This window comes from Phyllopteryx taeniolatus, chromosome 13, assembly GCF_024500385.1.
Source record: "Phyllopteryx taeniolatus isolate TA_2022b chromosome 13, UOR_Ptae_1.2, whole genome shotgun sequence".
Lineage (NCBI taxonomy): Eukaryota > Metazoa > Chordata > Actinopteri > Syngnathiformes > Syngnathidae > Phyllopteryx > Phyllopteryx taeniolatus.
Window position 1 is genome coordinate 18,167,192 of NC_084514.1, and position 17,438 is coordinate 18,184,629.

At 42.6% G+C, this 17,438-nt stretch overlaps 1 protein-coding gene across 5 annotated transcripts in view; it reads right to left on the bottom strand.

Annotated features, from left to right (window-relative positions):
* Positions 1-17,438, bottom strand: part of fgfr3 (fibroblast growth factor receptor 3) — a 65,457-nt gene that overhangs the window by 17,115 nt on the left and 30,904 nt on the right. For 3 of the 5 annotated variants that reach the window (XM_061795927.1, XM_061795926.1, XM_061795924.1), the window contains exons 5-7: positions 14,999-15,168; positions 5,722-5,845; positions 4,733-4,923 (exon numbers count right to left, since the gene is read on the bottom strand). In XM_061795927.1, the coding sequence (XP_061651911.1) occupies positions 4,733-4,923; positions 5,722-5,845; positions 14,999-15,168 (485 nt within the window). Of the gene's footprint in view, positions 1-1,813; positions 1,959-4,732; positions 4,924-5,721; positions 5,846-14,998; positions 15,169-17,438 lie in introns of all 5 variants that reach the window. The other 2 variants (XM_061795928.1, XM_061795925.1) reach the window with 1 other exon arrangement.

The window sequence follows — 17,438 nt, forward strand, 5'->3', positions numbered from 1 at the left end:
AGGAAGGAAGGAACACCATCAAGAGAGCACCTTGAAACACAGCAAAGACACGAGAAAAGAAGACGCACAAGAAGACACCCAAGCAGAACCTTCACCACAAGGACAACAACGCAAAAAAAAACCCATCGACGCTGGTGCTCAACTCGTGTCGCAGCACTTTTTTTTGGAATATGTTTCTTATTATCCACTTATTTTTTGTCACGCTCACTTGCTGAAGCGTGCGCACAAAAACCGTTGGGAGGCGTTTTCTTTTTCGAGGGAGTTTGCACTTTTTAGTCATCAAATGTTGTTTTGTCAACTTGAATACAACCAGAAAAGCAAAGCATCCATTTCTGACCAAACTATTTTCCCCCAAGGCTACTTTGATCAATTCCATTTTTTTTTTTAAAGATCCAATGTAAAACTTTGAAGACTACTTAAAAGGCCTTTATGAATGCCATTTGATTCAATATAAAGAATTTGATCGCACATAAGACTTCTCTAGACTTTTTAAAGTTCAAGACTTTTAGAGTGAACTTTTTAAGCCTACTTTAATCAATGTCAAACTCGGCTAAAGCCACCTGTATCCAATTTGAAACCTTTTTAAAGGCTATTCGATGAAACTGAAGCCTTTTTAAAGCCACTTTCATCAAAAGTGAAACTTTTTAAGGCGCTCTCCTCCAATCTAGCACTTTCAAACTTGATTTGGATCCAATTTGAAACATTCTAAGGCTATTTTGATCAAATTTAAGACTATAAAATCAAATGTATCCCTTTTATGGCTACTCGGTCGGATTCAATGTTTTCAGTTGACTGATCAAGTTTCAGATTTATCACTTTTTACAGCAAATCGAAGACTTTTTACGACTAGTCAATGAAATTCACCTGGAGTAAATCCAAAACTTTAAGTTGACTTTGATCAAATTTCAAACAATTTGAGGCAACGTGGATTAATTCAAGACTCTGTCGACTTTTCAAAGGCCACTTAGATCCAACGTCAAACATCGTCGAGGTCGTTTGGGCCCCTTCCGTCAAGTCTGAGTATGACTAAGACTTTGGGATCCAATTTAAAACTATAAAAAGGCAACTCACAATAAACTGAACACACCCCCAAAATCCAACTGTTAGAAAAGTGAGATGTAGGCTGTTTTGTGTTACGAAATAAATCCATCTTTCGTATGTTGTTGACCTACACTGGATCGGTTTAGCGTCACTAAGGCTGCGTTCACACTGCAGGTCAATTCCGATTTGCTTGCCCAACGGGACACGTGTCGGACTCTTTTTTTTTCATGTCAACGTGAACAGTACAGTTCCCATTTGCTCATATCCGACCCACGGCGCTCTCATACGTGGAGGTAAATCGGATATGTATCCGATGCTGTGCAGTGCGGACGCGCTGGCCTTTGTGTTGTCGTCACAATCGTTCGACAAAACCGAAACGCCACAAAACGACGACGGCGGACGAAGCAACAGAAAACAGTCGGTGGCGAAAAGGAGATGCTTTCCAACGGATACATCGAAGAAAATGTCGGCTTCGGTTGCACAAAATGTTGAAACGCGGACGTCACGTCGCGCGCGTCGGGCGACGTCACGGACGCGTTTCGTCCACGATAGAAGCCACATCTGTTTTTGTAATGTCAACGACTGCATAAAAAGATCGGATTTAACAACCTGCAGCGCAAACGTAGCCGAAGCGTGACGAATACGTGTAGGATGCGCGAATGCGACGGACACGGAACCGAGGCGGCGGCGGCGGCGGCAGATGAAACCGCGGCGAGCGCCCCAAGGGAAAAGGAGGAGACACACAGACGCTTTTGAAAGCGGTCGCTGTTACCTGCTCGCTGTATTTTGAGCCAGAAGGCGTTTTGCGACGTGCCTACAAAGTTAGTGGCGCGGCACCAGTACTTGCCGGCGTCTCGTTCTGTCACGTTGGACAGTTTGAGCGCGAGCCGGGCCTCGGCCTGCCAGCTCACTACTCTCTGCAAACAATGGAAAACATTCAAATGCACCCGCCGCTACATGCTAAGCTGACGGCGGCCGCAAACCTTCCGAATCACCCGGGAAGTAGAAAGTGGCTCAACCTCAAATGTAAGACTTTGAAATGTTCACAAATTTGAGACATTTTGACATCGGAAGCTTTTTACAGTGTCAATAAAAGGGACAATTGCTCTTTGCACGGGCAAACGTTTTGGTTGCATCTCATCACGAGTTCGACGGTGCAGGTGTACCTAATGTTGCGTCACGGAACCGTAAAACAAGTTGTGCATCGCAACGTCAAAGTCGCCATTAAAACACGCGCATATCTACACACGGAGACGTGTGAATATATGTGATGAATAATGAAAGATTAGCAAAAAGAGGAGCAAACGTGAGCGTTTGATGCTGTGCTTGTTATGAATATGAATATGAATATGAAGGGCTGAGCTGCAGACGCTGTTGGGCGCGTCACTTTCCCCCCCCCCCCACCCCCCCCAAGTCATCAAAGAAGGATTCATGAAGCCTCCTCCTCCTCTCGTCCTCCTCCCACTTAACGATACATCACACGCCACACACGTCATGACGGCTCAATGAATGAATAGCGCGCGGTGACACACGCACGCCCGCACACGCACACACACACACACAGAACTGGCTAAATATTGTTTCAATTATGCGGCGGTCCAAAATAGAGCGTGGAGCCGCGGTTGGGCTGACAAGGCTCGCCTCCTTCGCTCCCTCCCTCCTCTTTCCTTCCCTCATAATCGCCGCTGGTTTTACACGGACGATGTTTCACGATACGGCGACAGTCCGTACAGCTGCCGTGCGCGTCGACGTCCGCGTGACCGGGCGACGAAAATACGTCCCCCTCCCCCCCCCCCCCCAAAAGTACCAGTATGCTCTTAACTAATCTAGTATCACGAGTTCTAAACTACTCAAATGTGACCTAACTTAAAAGTAACCCAACGAAACGCTAACCTAACACAAGTGAACGTCACCTAAACTAATGCAAGCGAAGATAATTTTATGCACTCTAACGTCATGTGAACCTACCATAGCGTAACCTAACGTGAACTGACATAACCTAACCAAACTGAACGTAACCTAACTTACGTAACGTAATCTAACATAAACAAATGTAACCGAGTGTAACCGACCCTTAAATATTCAGCCCCAAAAGCCAGGTTCGTTTAGCAGTACATCATTTGGCAGGCATATCCATCATGAGTAGACCCACCCGAAAAGAAACAGGTAGTCAGCCATTTTGGTTTGATGCAGCCATTTTTGCTCTGTAGTGTTTCAATAATAAAGAAAAAGAATAATAATAATAATTCAGCCCTTGAAGCCAGTTTGATGAAACTTGGTATGTACGTCTAGCTTGAGCAGACCCACAAAAAAAGTCTCAGGAAGCCACGCCTGAAAAGACCCAGGAAGCGGCCACGAAAGGAAAGACGGCGTATCTAACGGAGCGCCAATGAGCCTTGAGTCAATTTGTGTTTTCCTAGCAACACAATATTCACTTTTGCTGGAGAAAATACTTTGATTTATCCCCTTGTTGGTTCATTAGCACACTGCGATGAAAGCGACATAAATCTGTGGAAAAACCAAGTCCTCTCTGGTCGTTTTGGGTCTCCATCCTCCTCCTCCTTTGTCACACTTTGGTCTGCGCTGACTCTGCCCTTCCTCGCTCCGCTCATTTTTTCCGTGGCTTTTTTGGGGTCGCCTGCTCCTCGTCCTCCTCCTCCCGCCGCTGCTGCCGAAAAGAGAGAAAAAAAAAAAAAAAAAAAAAAAACACGCCACGCGGGACATCTGACGGCAGTGGCGGTTAGCAGAGGCCGCCGCTCCGCCTCTCTGCCTGCGCTGCCGCCACCGCAGCAGTTAACTTAGTCTAAACCAGATGTTTGTTTAATTCCCTCGCTCACTCGGCGGCCGCCTTGAAAAAAAAGAAACGCAGGAGGTGGAATGAGAAAGTGTGGGAGTCTTTATATAAAAAAAAAAACAACAAACGCCTCTGGGTGTTGTCCTCTGTGACTATTCTCGGCAAAACCTTCAAAAAGTCCACGCAGCCACCAGCTAAACATAAACAAGACTGGACTGACCTGAAGTCATCTTTTTTTTTAACTCAGCCCCCAAAGCCACTTGGACTAAGCCACGTGAAATTTGGTAGGCATGTCCATCACGAGTAGACGTACCAAAAAGTCTCAAGAAGGCATAAGTGAAAAGACACAGGAAGTCTGCCATTTTGGTTTGAAGCAGCCATTTTGCCTCAGCAGCTCACTATAGAATTCCCCCAAAAAATGAAGCCCCAAAACCACTTTGAGTTGGCAACATGAAATTTGGTCAACTCGTCGACCCACAGAGTAGTCTTGAGAAGCCATGCCTGAAAATACTCAGGAACTCTGCCATTTTGGTTTGAATCGGCCATTCTGCATCGCTAGCACCCTGAAGAATTGAATTCAGCCCCCCAGAGCCAGCTTGACTTATCCACATGAAATTTGGTAGGCATGTCTATCATGAATAGACCCACGAAAAAGTCTCAGGAAGCCATACCAGGAATTCCGCCAGATTGGTTTAAAGAGAGAATTTTAGGCTCCGTTTGGTCATTTCAAGGGGTCCTTGATAGACAAACTCCTGGAGATTTTGTCCAATTTCTGCCAGATTTTGAAGCACGTATACTTGACAGACAGGCGATGCATGTCAACCAAGTTCGCGAAATTGAGGAGGAGGCAACATGGGAGTCACGAGATGCATCGCGGGCGTGGCAGCGAGCGGTTACCTTGAGGATTTTGACGTAGGGTCCGCCGTCGGCGTCGAAGCGGCTGCCGTTAACCTCGATGTGTTTGAGCCACTGGATGTGCGGCTGGGCGTCGCTGTACACTTTGCAGTGGAACTCCACGTTGCTGCCCACCACCACCGACTGATTGGCCGGCAGGCCCGCCTGAAGGATGGGCCTGTGCGGGGAGCGTTCTAAAAGGAGTGGGGGGGAATTGGTGTTCAATTAGCTACTAGACCCAATGCAAGAAGACACTACCACCGGCTCCAATCAACAACAACAAACGACAGTTTAATCGACTGATATTTCACCCCCGAGTTTGTGTATTTTTAAGCTACCATTATGAAGTTTAAAAAAAAAAAATCTCTAGTATTTGTTATTTTCTGTCAAGTATTTTTTAAATATTTTTTGTCAAATATTTCTGTCGTTTTTCTAATATTTGTGTATTTATATTTTTGGTCAATTTTCTAAAATATTTATTTTTGCAAATAGTTTGGTATTTTTACCTAGTACTTGTATTTTTCTCAAATATTTATTTATACCTTTTTAATAAAATATTTGTGTTTTTTTCGTGTGGTGTAATATTTGTGTTTTTTCAATCTAATATTTTCAACTTTTTGTAATATTTTAGTATTTTTCCTCATGTGTTTTGTATGTTTTGTTGAATGTTTGTATTTTTTGTAATACTTTGTGTAATTTTTATTTTTGGGTTTGTCGAGTACATTTTGGGTTGTTAAAGTCCAGTAGACCCCCCCCAATGTCTAATATTTATTTATTTTGATATTGGGTCAAATATTTTAGTATATTTTGTGTATTTTCCGTCAAACATTTTGCTTTTTATTTATTTTTTAACCATTTCAGTACTTTTCCTAATTGTTTTGTTGTTGTTGAATCTGTGTGTATTCTTAATGTGATATTTTTTTTTTGCTGAAAACATTTGTGTTTTGCATCTTCGAGGTCAAATATCTTTTCTCCCGTTTGCGTCGACGTACCGAGCACATCCAGCTGGTAGGTGTGCGTGATGGTGCCGTACTTGTTGTGCACCACGCACGTGTAGTTGCCGCGATCCGACGGCACGGCGCTTTCCATCACCAAACTCCACTGCTGGTGCCGCAGCTACGGGAAGACGAAGCAAAGAAGAGTCGCCGTTAACTTTGTGACCGTTAACGCAACACGTTACATCGCAAGAGGCTTAACAAAACACCCCCCCCCCCCCCCCCCCCCAAAAAAGATGGATAACCTTTCTGAACGACAATATAAGGAAAATGGCAATACTGTATAAAAGTACAACAAAGGCTGCTCGTACGTGAACAGAGTGAGCTTTGCCTGGTTTGGGATTTTTTTGGGGTCTCATTTTTATGCATTCTTAATCTAATATTTTTGCGTAATCATTTTGTAGTTTTGTCATATTACGGTACTCCCCCCCCAATATTTTGTTATGTTTCCCAATATTCAATTTGCTGTTTGTAATCCTAATGTATTGTTGATTTCATATTTGTGTTATTTCAAGCTAATAATGCTCCCATTTTTGTGTATTTTGTCCCAATATTTGGATTTGTAATAAGTGCTACATTTGATTTTTAAATCCAATAGATGGGCCAAGGCATTTAAAACAGTAAGTAAAATGTCAACGCAAGATAGTTTTCATAAATAATAATCCGGTCTTTTGTATAGTGTCTTTACTTTTAATAAACTTTAAGACTATTTAATCAAATAAAAAAGCAAAATGGTTTATTTCACTATGATTGTTGTACTTTACGTAAAATACACATTTGATTTGAATAAAATAATAATGCATGTTCATTTGGGCGGCACGGTGGACCGACTGGTTAGCACATCTGCCTCACGGCTGTGAGGTTGCGGGTTCAAATCCGGCCTGGCCTGTGTGGAGTTTGCACTGCGCTTTCCTCCCACATCCCCAAAAGATGTGTGCGAGGTTGATTGAAGACTCCAAATTGCCCGTAGGCGCGAATGTGCGCGCCAACGGTCGCTTGTGTCTGTGTGCCCTGCGATTGGCTGGCGACCGCTTCAGGGTGTCGCCCGCATCTCGCCCGAAGATGGCCGGGAGGGACTCCAGCACGCCCGCGACCCGCGTGAGGAGAAGTGCTACAGAAAATGGATGGATGTAAAAAATGTTTCTTCATAAAAAAATATAAATGCATGCTCATTTTTACATTTCGTAGTTCATAATTCATTTATCTATGATTCATGTAGCCAACTTATTAATACAAGAATTACAGATTAAATGTAAAACTTTTTATTCATAAAAAAATGAAAGTTAATTTCTTAAAATATATTTATAATAAAATAATTAACCAATTTCATAAAAGACATCTTTTACAATGATTGTTTACTTAAATGTCTGTATTTGATGTAAAAATATAATATTTTAATAATAAAATAATAATCCATGCTCATTTTTAAATTGTATTCATTCTAATTTATTTCATTATAGTTAACAAATGATCACAAAAAAGGAATACACACACACACACATATATATAAATATATACACACACAGTGGGTACGGAAAGTACCCACAGACCCCCTTAAATTTTCACTCTTTGTTATATTGCAGCCATTTTCTAAAATCCTTTTAAGTAATTTTTTTCCACATTAATGTAAAACAGCACCCCATATTGACAGAAAAAAACCCAGAATTGTTGACATTTTTGCAGATTTCTTCAAAAAGAAAAAGTGAAACATCACACAGCCAAAAGTATTCAGACCCTTTGCTGTGACACTCGTGTATTGAACTCGGGTGCTGTCCATTATTCTGTCCACACACGTGTCTATGTAAGCCCTTACAGCTCACAGTGCATGTCAGAGCAAATGAGAATCATGAGGTCAAAGGAACCGCCTGAAGAGCTCAGAGACAGAATTGTGGCAAGGCGCAGATCTGGCCAAGGTCACAAAAAAAAAATTCTGCTGCACTTAAGGTTCCTAAGAACACAGTGGCCTTCATAATCCTGAAATGGAAAACGTTTGGGACAACCAGATCGCTTCCTATAGCTGGCCGTCCGGCCAATCTGAGCCATCGGGGGAGAAGAGCCTTGGTGAGAGAGGTCAAGAAGATCACTGTGGCTGAGCTCCAGAGATGCAGTCGGGAGATGGAAGAAAGTTCTAGAAAGTCAACCATCACAGCGGCCCTCCACCGGTCGGGGCTTTATGGCAAAGTGGCCCGACGGAAGGAAGCCTCTCCTCAGTGCAAGACTCATGAAAGCCCAAATGGAGTTTGCTCAAAAAAACACCTGAAGGACTTTAAGATGGTGAGAAATAAGATTCTCTGGTCTGATGAGAGCAATATAGAACTTTTTGGCCTTCATTCTAAGCGGTATGTGTGGAGAAACCCAGGCACGTGTCCTATGCAGTCCCAACAGTGGTGGCAGCATCATGCTGTGGGGGTGTTTTTCAGCTGCAGGGACAGGACGACCGGTTGCAATCGAAGGGATATCCCGGATGAAAACCTTCTCCAGAGTGCTCAGAACCTCAGACTGGGCCAAAGGTTCACCTTCCAACAAGACAATGACCCTAAGCGCACAGCTAAAATACCAAAGGAGTGGCTTCAGAACAACTCCGTGACTGTTTTTGAATGGCCCAGCCAGAGCCCTGACTTAAACCCAATTGAGCATCTCTGGAGAGACCCGAAAATGGCTGCCCACCAACGTTTACCATCCAACCTGACAGAACTGGAGAGGATCTGCAAGGAATGGCAGAGGATCCCCAAATCCAGGTGTGAAAAACCTGTTGCATCACTCATGGCTGTATTAGCTCAAAAGGGGGCTTCTACCAAATACTCAGCAAAGGGTCTGAATACTTATGGCTGTGTGATATTTCAGTTTTGCGTTTTTAAGTTAAGAAGTCTGCAAAATGTCAACAATTCCGTTTTTTTTCTGTCAATACGGGGTGCTGTGTGTACATTGAGGGGGGGAAAATGTACTTAAAAGGATTTTAGCAAATGGCTGCACTATAACAAAGAGTGAAATATTTAAGGGGGTCTCAGTAGCCACTGTATATAGCTTGTTTCACTAACGTTTGTATTTCATGTATTTTTACATTTTTTAAAATAAAATAAGAATTCACACTATTTTTTTTTTATTACAGAAAGATAATTATATACTTAATTAACCAATTATTTAATAAAACGCTGCACTACTATTTTTCAATTCTATGTTAAAAATGTGCTCATTTAGCATTCATTTAATTCTAGTAATTAATCAATTATTGAATTAAAGACATTTTCTCTACCAATATTTTTGTGTCTTTTATCACTAAACCACTTAATACATTTAATGAGATAAAAGACCCCCCTACACAAAACAAAACAAAACATTGGAATTAACCAATTTGAGGAAAGAAACCAAAACCAACGCAATGAACGCGAGAAATATTGGAGGACCGGTGATATCGCAGCTGCTACGCACGCAGGCGCCTCGTGGTTCCTCGTGGTTCTCCACCTCCCTTCGCGCTGCCTTGGACGGCGGCCACGTGGAAAAAGCGTGTAAATATTATTAAGGCTGCGTGTGCTGAGCAGAGCAGTTGACTGAGAAAAAAAAACAACAACAAAAAAACCCCAAATCTGGCTGGCCGGCTCCACCCCGTCGTCTCCGGCGAGCCGCGACCCGACAAGAAGGAAAAACAAGACGAGCGGCGAGAAGCGGCGAGAAAAGCCGACAACAAGACCGGCGGACGACACGCCGCGCTACACGCGGAGCGCTCGGGCTGTCACTAGCCAACACTTCCCTTCATCTGATAAAAACTTAGTTGCCATTTAAGTTTATTGCAAAACCTTTTGTTTGTTCCTATTACCGCTTATTAACCGCATGTTGTTCATTTGGTATTGTTTAATGATGAAACAAAAGCAACCAAATAAGAATTGAGCAATATGACAGGAGAGGGAGCGATGATGGACGCGTTGACCTTTTTGCGCGGTCGGACGTCTGGCGGCGCGCTTCGGTCACACTGCCCCCTGCGGGGCAGCCGTGGCGACGCAAGGAGCTTTCCGCCAGCGAGTTGCGACTTTTGAGTTTCATGTGTGAAATCGTAACGCGATCGTCGTTTTCCAAAGTCCAAGCAGATGTTTGCAATTGTCTTATTTTGTTTAAACACAAACGATAATCGGTCTGCCTTCACGGAGGACGACAGAAATCAGAGAATATTTACTGTTGAGGCGCACACCAGAAAGATTTCGAGCTGAACGAGGCTTTTCAAACTTTGGCCTTGAAGTACCACCTAAAAAAACTAAAGTACCACCATCGTGACTAACATGAAAAGACAGTAGCGTCACACGGCTCGGTAGGCGTCCCTCAAAAACCAGACAGATTTTAGTCCTAAAAAGTATATTGAATATTCTTGCAAGCCGCTGTAACATTATGCAGTTTCACTGTGCTTAAGCATAGGCAGGAAAAAACTGCACTTGAGTGAGTCCATTAAAATGCATCTTAAAAATACAATGCAAATGTGTTGCACTAAAACCTTCAATGCAAGTGAACTTTACATAGGCAGTGGCTCTTCCGCGTACCACTAGAGGGAGCCCACGTACCACGCTTTGACGATCACTGCTCTGAACGATTCATCGAAAATAGATTCATACGATCGATTAGTTGTCGATGAATTGTGACACTTCTACTGCAAAAAAAAAAAAAAACAACGTGAAGAGAAAGGCCGTTTAAAGGCGAGCTGCAGCATGAGTTCCTCCTAATCCTTCCATCCCGATCATGCCGAATTCCCAACGGAATTAAATCATTAAGGAGCTTACGTCGGTCGGTCGGGATGTCGATTTGCTAAAAAGAGGCCGTGGGAACGTCCGCAGTCATTCCCAAAGTCTGCCACGAGGAACGCTCATGGTATGCGCAAGTCAGACTTTATTTCTCATGAAAAGAAATCCCCTTAAAAAAACGGAACTTTTTCTTTTTCTTTTATCATAACTTGATTTGTCATGAAAAGAAATTATTTCCTGAAAAATATTTGGGTGTGTTGGCCAAAAATTAAGATAAAAAGAAAAAATACAACTTCCTTCTCGTAAGATTATCATTTTTTTCCTTGAAATTTGTATGATTTTGTCGGAAAGAAAATCAGCAAAAAAATACGACAATTTTTCTGACTAGATGAAGTTTTTCTTGGAAAAAAATACGATTTTCATCTCATAAGATTTCCTTCCTACTTTTTTTCCATGAAAAATATGTCTCTTTTCCCTAAAAATGTTTTTCCCCCCCTAAAAAAACAAAAAAAAAAACCTTTGTTTTTAAACTTTCATTAAGGTACAATTTCATGTACCTTTTCAATGTACAGTTTGTATGTTCATATACATACATGTATATCCTGTGCCGCAATTTAAATAGCATTTTCTATGCAATTTTAATTAAATTTAATCTGTCTGTTTTTCAATGACAAATCTTTTTGTTAGTGTATTACTTGAATTAAAATTTTATTTAATTCAAATTGTATTTAACTCAAATGTAATATATTTTCTATTTCAATTGATTTAATAATTTTTTTTAAAATTTTGTTTCTATTATTTAATTTTTTATTAATCTTTCAATGCAACTGTATTCAATAAAATAATTGAATAACATTTAATTTCAATTTCGTGTAATTTTAGTTTTAAAATATTTAATACATCTCATTTTTTATTGATAAATCAAAAAAATGTCATTACATTTAGTAAAAAAAAAAGAACTAATTTGAACGAATGAATTTCTGACAAAATAATATGACGTCGTGTTGTACTTGATTGGAAGGATGGCGAGACGCCGCGACACGGATACGACACCTCGCCCTCACTATTTCGTACTTTTCGCTGTAGCCTCATTCTAGAGATGGTTTCCGCATATCGACACAATCGCGTCAGCGCAAACAAAGCGGCTTAAGCACGGCTGTCAGTCGGGGAACGATGTCGTCCGTTGAACGCGAGCGAGGTGACGACCACTCGACCCCCGAGACCCGGGCGGTCTCGTCGCTCTGGAGGTCACCGTGGGGGTGTGTCACCGCCCCTCAATCCGCAGATTAGCTCAACAACTATTTTTTCGATAATTGATTGTTCAGAAAGCTTCAGATTGTCCAAATTGCAGCCTCCCAACATTAAACATTCTGCAATTTCTGTCATACGCCACGAAAGCAGACTGATTATCTTTTGTGTTGAATCAAAAGAAGACGTTTGCAAACCGCTGCTTTAACTTCGCAAAACTGATTTTATGACATGTTAACGTTAGTGCATTTTGTGCTCTGTCAATTTGTAATAATGTCTCGTTTTTGAATAAAGGGATGGAAATGAAAAATGGTTTTTAAATCAGATTCATTGAAAAAAAAGAATCGAGCGATTAATCGAAAATACAAGTTAGTTGCAGCCCTGCAGGCCTTTCACAGCACGGGTCAACGCCGGCTTTTTACACGTCGCTCTTCTGCGCGAACGGTGCCGACACGGAATTTCCTGGCTAGGAAGTTAGCATCGGCGGCGCGGTAGTGGTGCCGAGGCGGCTACGTGAACGCGAACTGCGGAGAACGCGGAGCAGGACTTTGAAGTTTCACACACAAACACGTCAACATCTCGCAGCGCTGGGTTTGTGGGAAAGGTCGAGGCTGGATCGAGGATGACTGGATGCACTTAAACTCCCTCGCTAATGAGCCCCCATTGGCTTCAACATCAACTCAGCTAAGACGCTAACTGCCACGCTAAATGCAACGTTTTGACGTCCCGCCATCGGCAAATTCAAAAAAACAACGTCCAATTCCCGCAGGCGATCGGCCGAGCGCGGGACTGATGAAATCCAAGCGTGGGATTAGCATGCCGCTAACGCGGGGACGCAAACCTTTTAGCTCGGCGGCTGCGCTGGAGTTCTGGCGACAGGTGCGAGGGGGAGGACGGGGGGGACAACTGCTGGCGGCCCGCTGGGAGCAGATGTCGGAGATCTCCGTAAACTGTTAATAGCGACGGGATCCCCTTACGTTAACTCTTTAAAGGACAACGCCAACACTTTTCCCACCGCTTCACCCACACTAACCACATAAAAATCGGCCCCCACAGCCACTTTCACTTAGCAACATGAAATTTGGCATGGCGAGACGAGGGGCAATTCTGTATAACGTACGGAAAGGCTGCCATTTTTTGGAAGTGACTATTTACTCTCCTTTAAAATTCAGCCCCCAAATCCAGTTTGACTGAGCAACATAAACTCCGGTTGCCATGTCCATAATGAGTTGAAGAACCCATCCCGCAAAAGACACAGGAAGTCAGCCATTTTGGTTTGAAGCGCTCATCTTGTAGAATTGCAGCCCCCAAATCCAGTTTGACTTGGCGACGTGAAATTTGGAAGGCGTGTCCATCATGGGTAGACAAAGCGGACATTTTCGGTTCACTTTCCAGCGGTCTTGCAATGTCCTCGAAATGTTGTTTGATTGCTTCCAAAACCAAAGCAGAGACCGACTGACACAATCAAATTCGGAAAAATGGGAATGTGGGCGCAAATCTGCTGCCTCCGCTATCAAACACAGTCAACTCCGCAAAGGCGCAGTGTGAGCAAACGTCTTGTGCGTGACAAAGTGTGTTGATGTTCAACGAAAAGACAACTTTGCGGCGCTTGCCTCGCGCGCCGGCCGCTCGGTTGCCACACGCACACGGACCCGGACCCGGCACGCTCGGCGATCCCGCCGGCGGGAACGATGACAAAAGTCAGCCGAGCAGCTGCTTGCGGCGCCGCCGCCTCGCTGTCAACGCCGCGCTTTCGGGCCAGCGTTCAAGTATCGCAGCGGCACTCCGGTTTCAACGCCGCATTATTTATTTTGGTGGTCTTCGCTCAGGGGGGCCGAAGGGGGGTCCGGAATTCTACGGAGGGCGTGCGTCCCGGCGGGGTGATCCTGACCTTTATTCGCCGTGAGAAGATGAGCGGGATCGCTTTCTCCGCTTTTAGACGGCCGCGGATTCAAATGCTTGGCTCAAAGGCTCCCCGGCAGAGTCGGCCCACCGACTGCCGGCGGCCATCAACAGTCCGCCGAGCCACGCTAACCCAAAAAAAAAAAAAAAAATCTTCCGATTAAGATAGTTCATCTGGATTTTTCTTCTTTCTGGAAACAATGATTCTCCGTTCTATTTGTTTTTTAAAGCTTTTTTTTTTTGTCACCTTGTTTCAGGTACCTCAAATATTGACATTTTATTTCGTTTATTTCATCCAATGCTTTGTTTTTGTACATTCTGAGTTTGTTGTATATATCTAAATAATTGTATTCGTTGTTCTTGCACTGCAAATTATTTTTGCTGTTGCAGACTTTCCAAAAAATATTGTTGTTTTGTTTTTGTTACTTTTTTTTTTACTTTTATTACTTTTTTAATAGATGATATTCAGTATCCCACTTAGTGCTTTATCCCTTGGAATGTTCTGTAAAAAAAAAGACTCATTTTCAATATTGTTAAGAGATTAAAGTAGCATTTTCCTGTGAAATAAAATCAGAATACAACAATGTTCAAGTACTTTTTTTCTTCGAAAATATTTCTGCAAATTGAAGTATTTTTTCATACCTCCCAAATTTAACTACTATTTAAAAAGTATTGTGTTTGGGGGGAAAAAAGGTTATGATTAAAGACCATTTCCCACCCGCAAAAGTCACATTATTACCATATTGAAGTAATTTTTTTTCAAATGAAAATGTCAGAATTAATAAGATTGAAGTAATTTCAAAAAATGGTATTTTAAATGAGATGAATGTAAACTAATAAACCAGAGATGAAATATGGAAGTTAGATTTTTCAAGAAAGCTTTTCTTTTCTTAGAAAAGAGATTATTCTACCAAATGAAATTTGTATTTTTTCTCTCGACAAAAAAGGTGGAAAATGATGTTCGTTAGTTGAAGAGAATACGGCACACGGTTGGAGAAAAAAAGTCACAATATGATGTGATCAGGATTATTTCACTTTTAAATCACTTTGGATTAGAAAAAAAGGAGTCCATTTTTTTCGGAGGAAAATCGCCATATTAGCAGATGAGAGTAATCCCCGAAGGTCGAATTGAGGCAAGTGGACTCACAGATTAATCGAGTGTTGGAAGATTTTTTATAAACCAGGTGACACTTTTACACTAAATGCACAGTGAAGCGGTCTGTGGTTTTGGAGGTTTTAGTTGGCCGAGACGATATTCAGTACCCAGGTTGGTGTTTTACGATTGGTCAAGTTGCGTGAACCAAGCCGAGTCCGCTCTTGTAGCCCAATAGGTTACACCTTTGTGGACAATAAGTTTTTCTTTTCGGGGGAGAAGTAAGACGAGGGCGGACCGGGCTGACCTTGATGCCGCCCATGCGCTGCTCCCCTTTGAACTCTTTGCCGTTCTTGAGCCAGCGGATGGCGGGCGTGGGGTTGCCCGACGCGGCGCAGCGGAACTTGACCGTGTTGGCGGCCGGCACGGCCAGGAGCTTCTTGTCCATCCGGTCCGGCTTGATCCAGTACGGCGCTTCTGTCGGCCAAAAACACCGCGGAAGAAGAACAAAGAGAGAAACGGTGAATTTAAATATCATATTTTTCCAAGAGCGAGGTTTTGATCTTACATTTTTTAAATATCGTATTATGTTAGATTTTTATGAGATTCAAAACACATCTTATTCGAGCCACACATATATATTTAGAAAAAAAATATGTATACACACACACAAAATAATGCTCCAGCATGACTGTATATATTGTCTGTTATATATATTTGTCTAAAAAAAATTCTTCTTTCACCATTCTGGCATTTAGCAGATAGAAGAAAAAAAGTGGTAATCCCAATTGACTGAAAACAGGAAAACCAAAAAAAGAAAAATAAATAAAAATGTGTCTTTCTATCGTCCCCGAGATGTGACTACAAACATGTCAGGAAAAGCCTCCTAGATCTTCTAAACTTTATTTGGGGTGAATCCGAGGCGGCAGGTGTGCGCTGACTGCCATTTAAGATGATTTTGAATATGACTGATTCATTCTGTACAAAGCCACATCCTCAGTTTACAGAGGGTGTGCACACTTGTGCAACCACGTTGTCTCAGTTGTTTATTTTAACTTCCCCTCTTGGAAAGATTTTCTTTTTCCAATTGACTCATAAAGGTTATAGGTCACATTAATGGTGGAATACATTTTTTTTTGGTCTTATCACCTGACATTTGAGCAGGGGTGTGTAGACTTTTTATATCTACTGTATGTATTTTAGCAGACATGGGGGGTATAATCGAGGTTCACGCCCAAAAGAAGAAGAAAAAAAAAAAAATAGGACGCCGCCTCCCCAAGAGCCAAGCCGCTGCTCAACGCACGTTGACGGATCTTTCTAGAATGCAAAACACTTGCGGAGGACGTCGGGCGGCCGCGGCGCTTTCCTTTTTGGCGTGCAACAATTCTGCCATTCACGACGCTGCCAGGGTGATTTATTGACTTGTTCTCACACGCCAGCGCACAAGAATGACAGCAGAGGGGGCGCCATTGTGCCCTCTGCCCCCCGCGCGCGCGTGCGCGGGCGCGCGCGGCTCAACAAAAGCCGAGGAGGTGGTTGACCGCTCATCAGATGTCTCTTTTACTTTTTTAGAAGCAGCAGAAGGAGTGAGAGGAGCTCATTAGCATCTCAATGTGCGTGCGTGCGTGTTGGAAATAATCCTGAGCGTCCAGCAGCAGGGTGGGCAGGCTTCTTCTTCTTCTTCTTCTTTATCTTGTCTGCTCAACACAGATGTCAGTGCCAAAAGGTGCAGCACACACCTGTCTTTCCGACAGTGACAGCGTGACGACGCGTTTAACGTGATTAAAAATAAAAAAGCGGTCTGCTTCAGTCGGGCACAGCGTGCTTTGGAATGTTGCAACGTGACCGTTTCTCTTGTCAATCAATCAACAGACGCTCGAAAACGCTACAACACTTCTTTCTTCTTCATCTTTTCCTTTGGGTTTTGTCCCGTTAGGGGTCGCCACAGCGCGTCATCCTTTTCCTCCCGCATCCTCCTCTCCAACACCGACTGCCCTCATGTCTTCCCTCACGACATCCATCAACCTTCTCTTTGCTCTTCCTCTCGCTCTCTTGCCTGGCAGCTCCGTCCTCATCATCCTTCTACCAACACACTCTCTCTCTCTTCTCTCTCTCTCTCTCTCTGGACGTGTCCCAACCATCCAAGTCTCTGAGTTTCGTAAAAGGGGGCAAAAAGTGGCAACTTACCCAAGTAAATGAAGTGTGCTCGGTGGAACAAAAGTGGGAATACAACAGGATTGAAGTTGCATTTTTTTCTATAAATAAAGAAGATTACTGTTGTATTTCTATTTTGAGAGGAAAAAAAATTGGAACTTTACGAGACCAAAGTTGTATTTTTCTTCAAGACAAAAGAAATCAGAAACTTAATCTACAGATTAAAGTCATATTTAAAAAAAAAAAATAATAATTTTTTTTAAACATCAGAATGTTATGAGATTCCAGTCTCGTACGATTTGGGAGGGGGGGGGGGGGGGGGGGGGGGCAGTCAGGTCAAGTCAAGTTTATTCGTACAGTCCTTAATCACAGGCTAAAAAGTCCATTAGGAAAAACTCACAATATTATGAGAGTAAAGCTGTATGATTTTTAAATAGGCAAATATGAAGAGATGAAAGCCATAAAAATGTAAAATAAAAAATAGTCACAATATGGAAGATTAAAGTCATTTTCTTAGTTTTAGTATTAGCGGAATAAAGCTGCATTTTAGCGAGACCAAATAAGTACATTGCAACAGTGAGTTATTGTAAGAT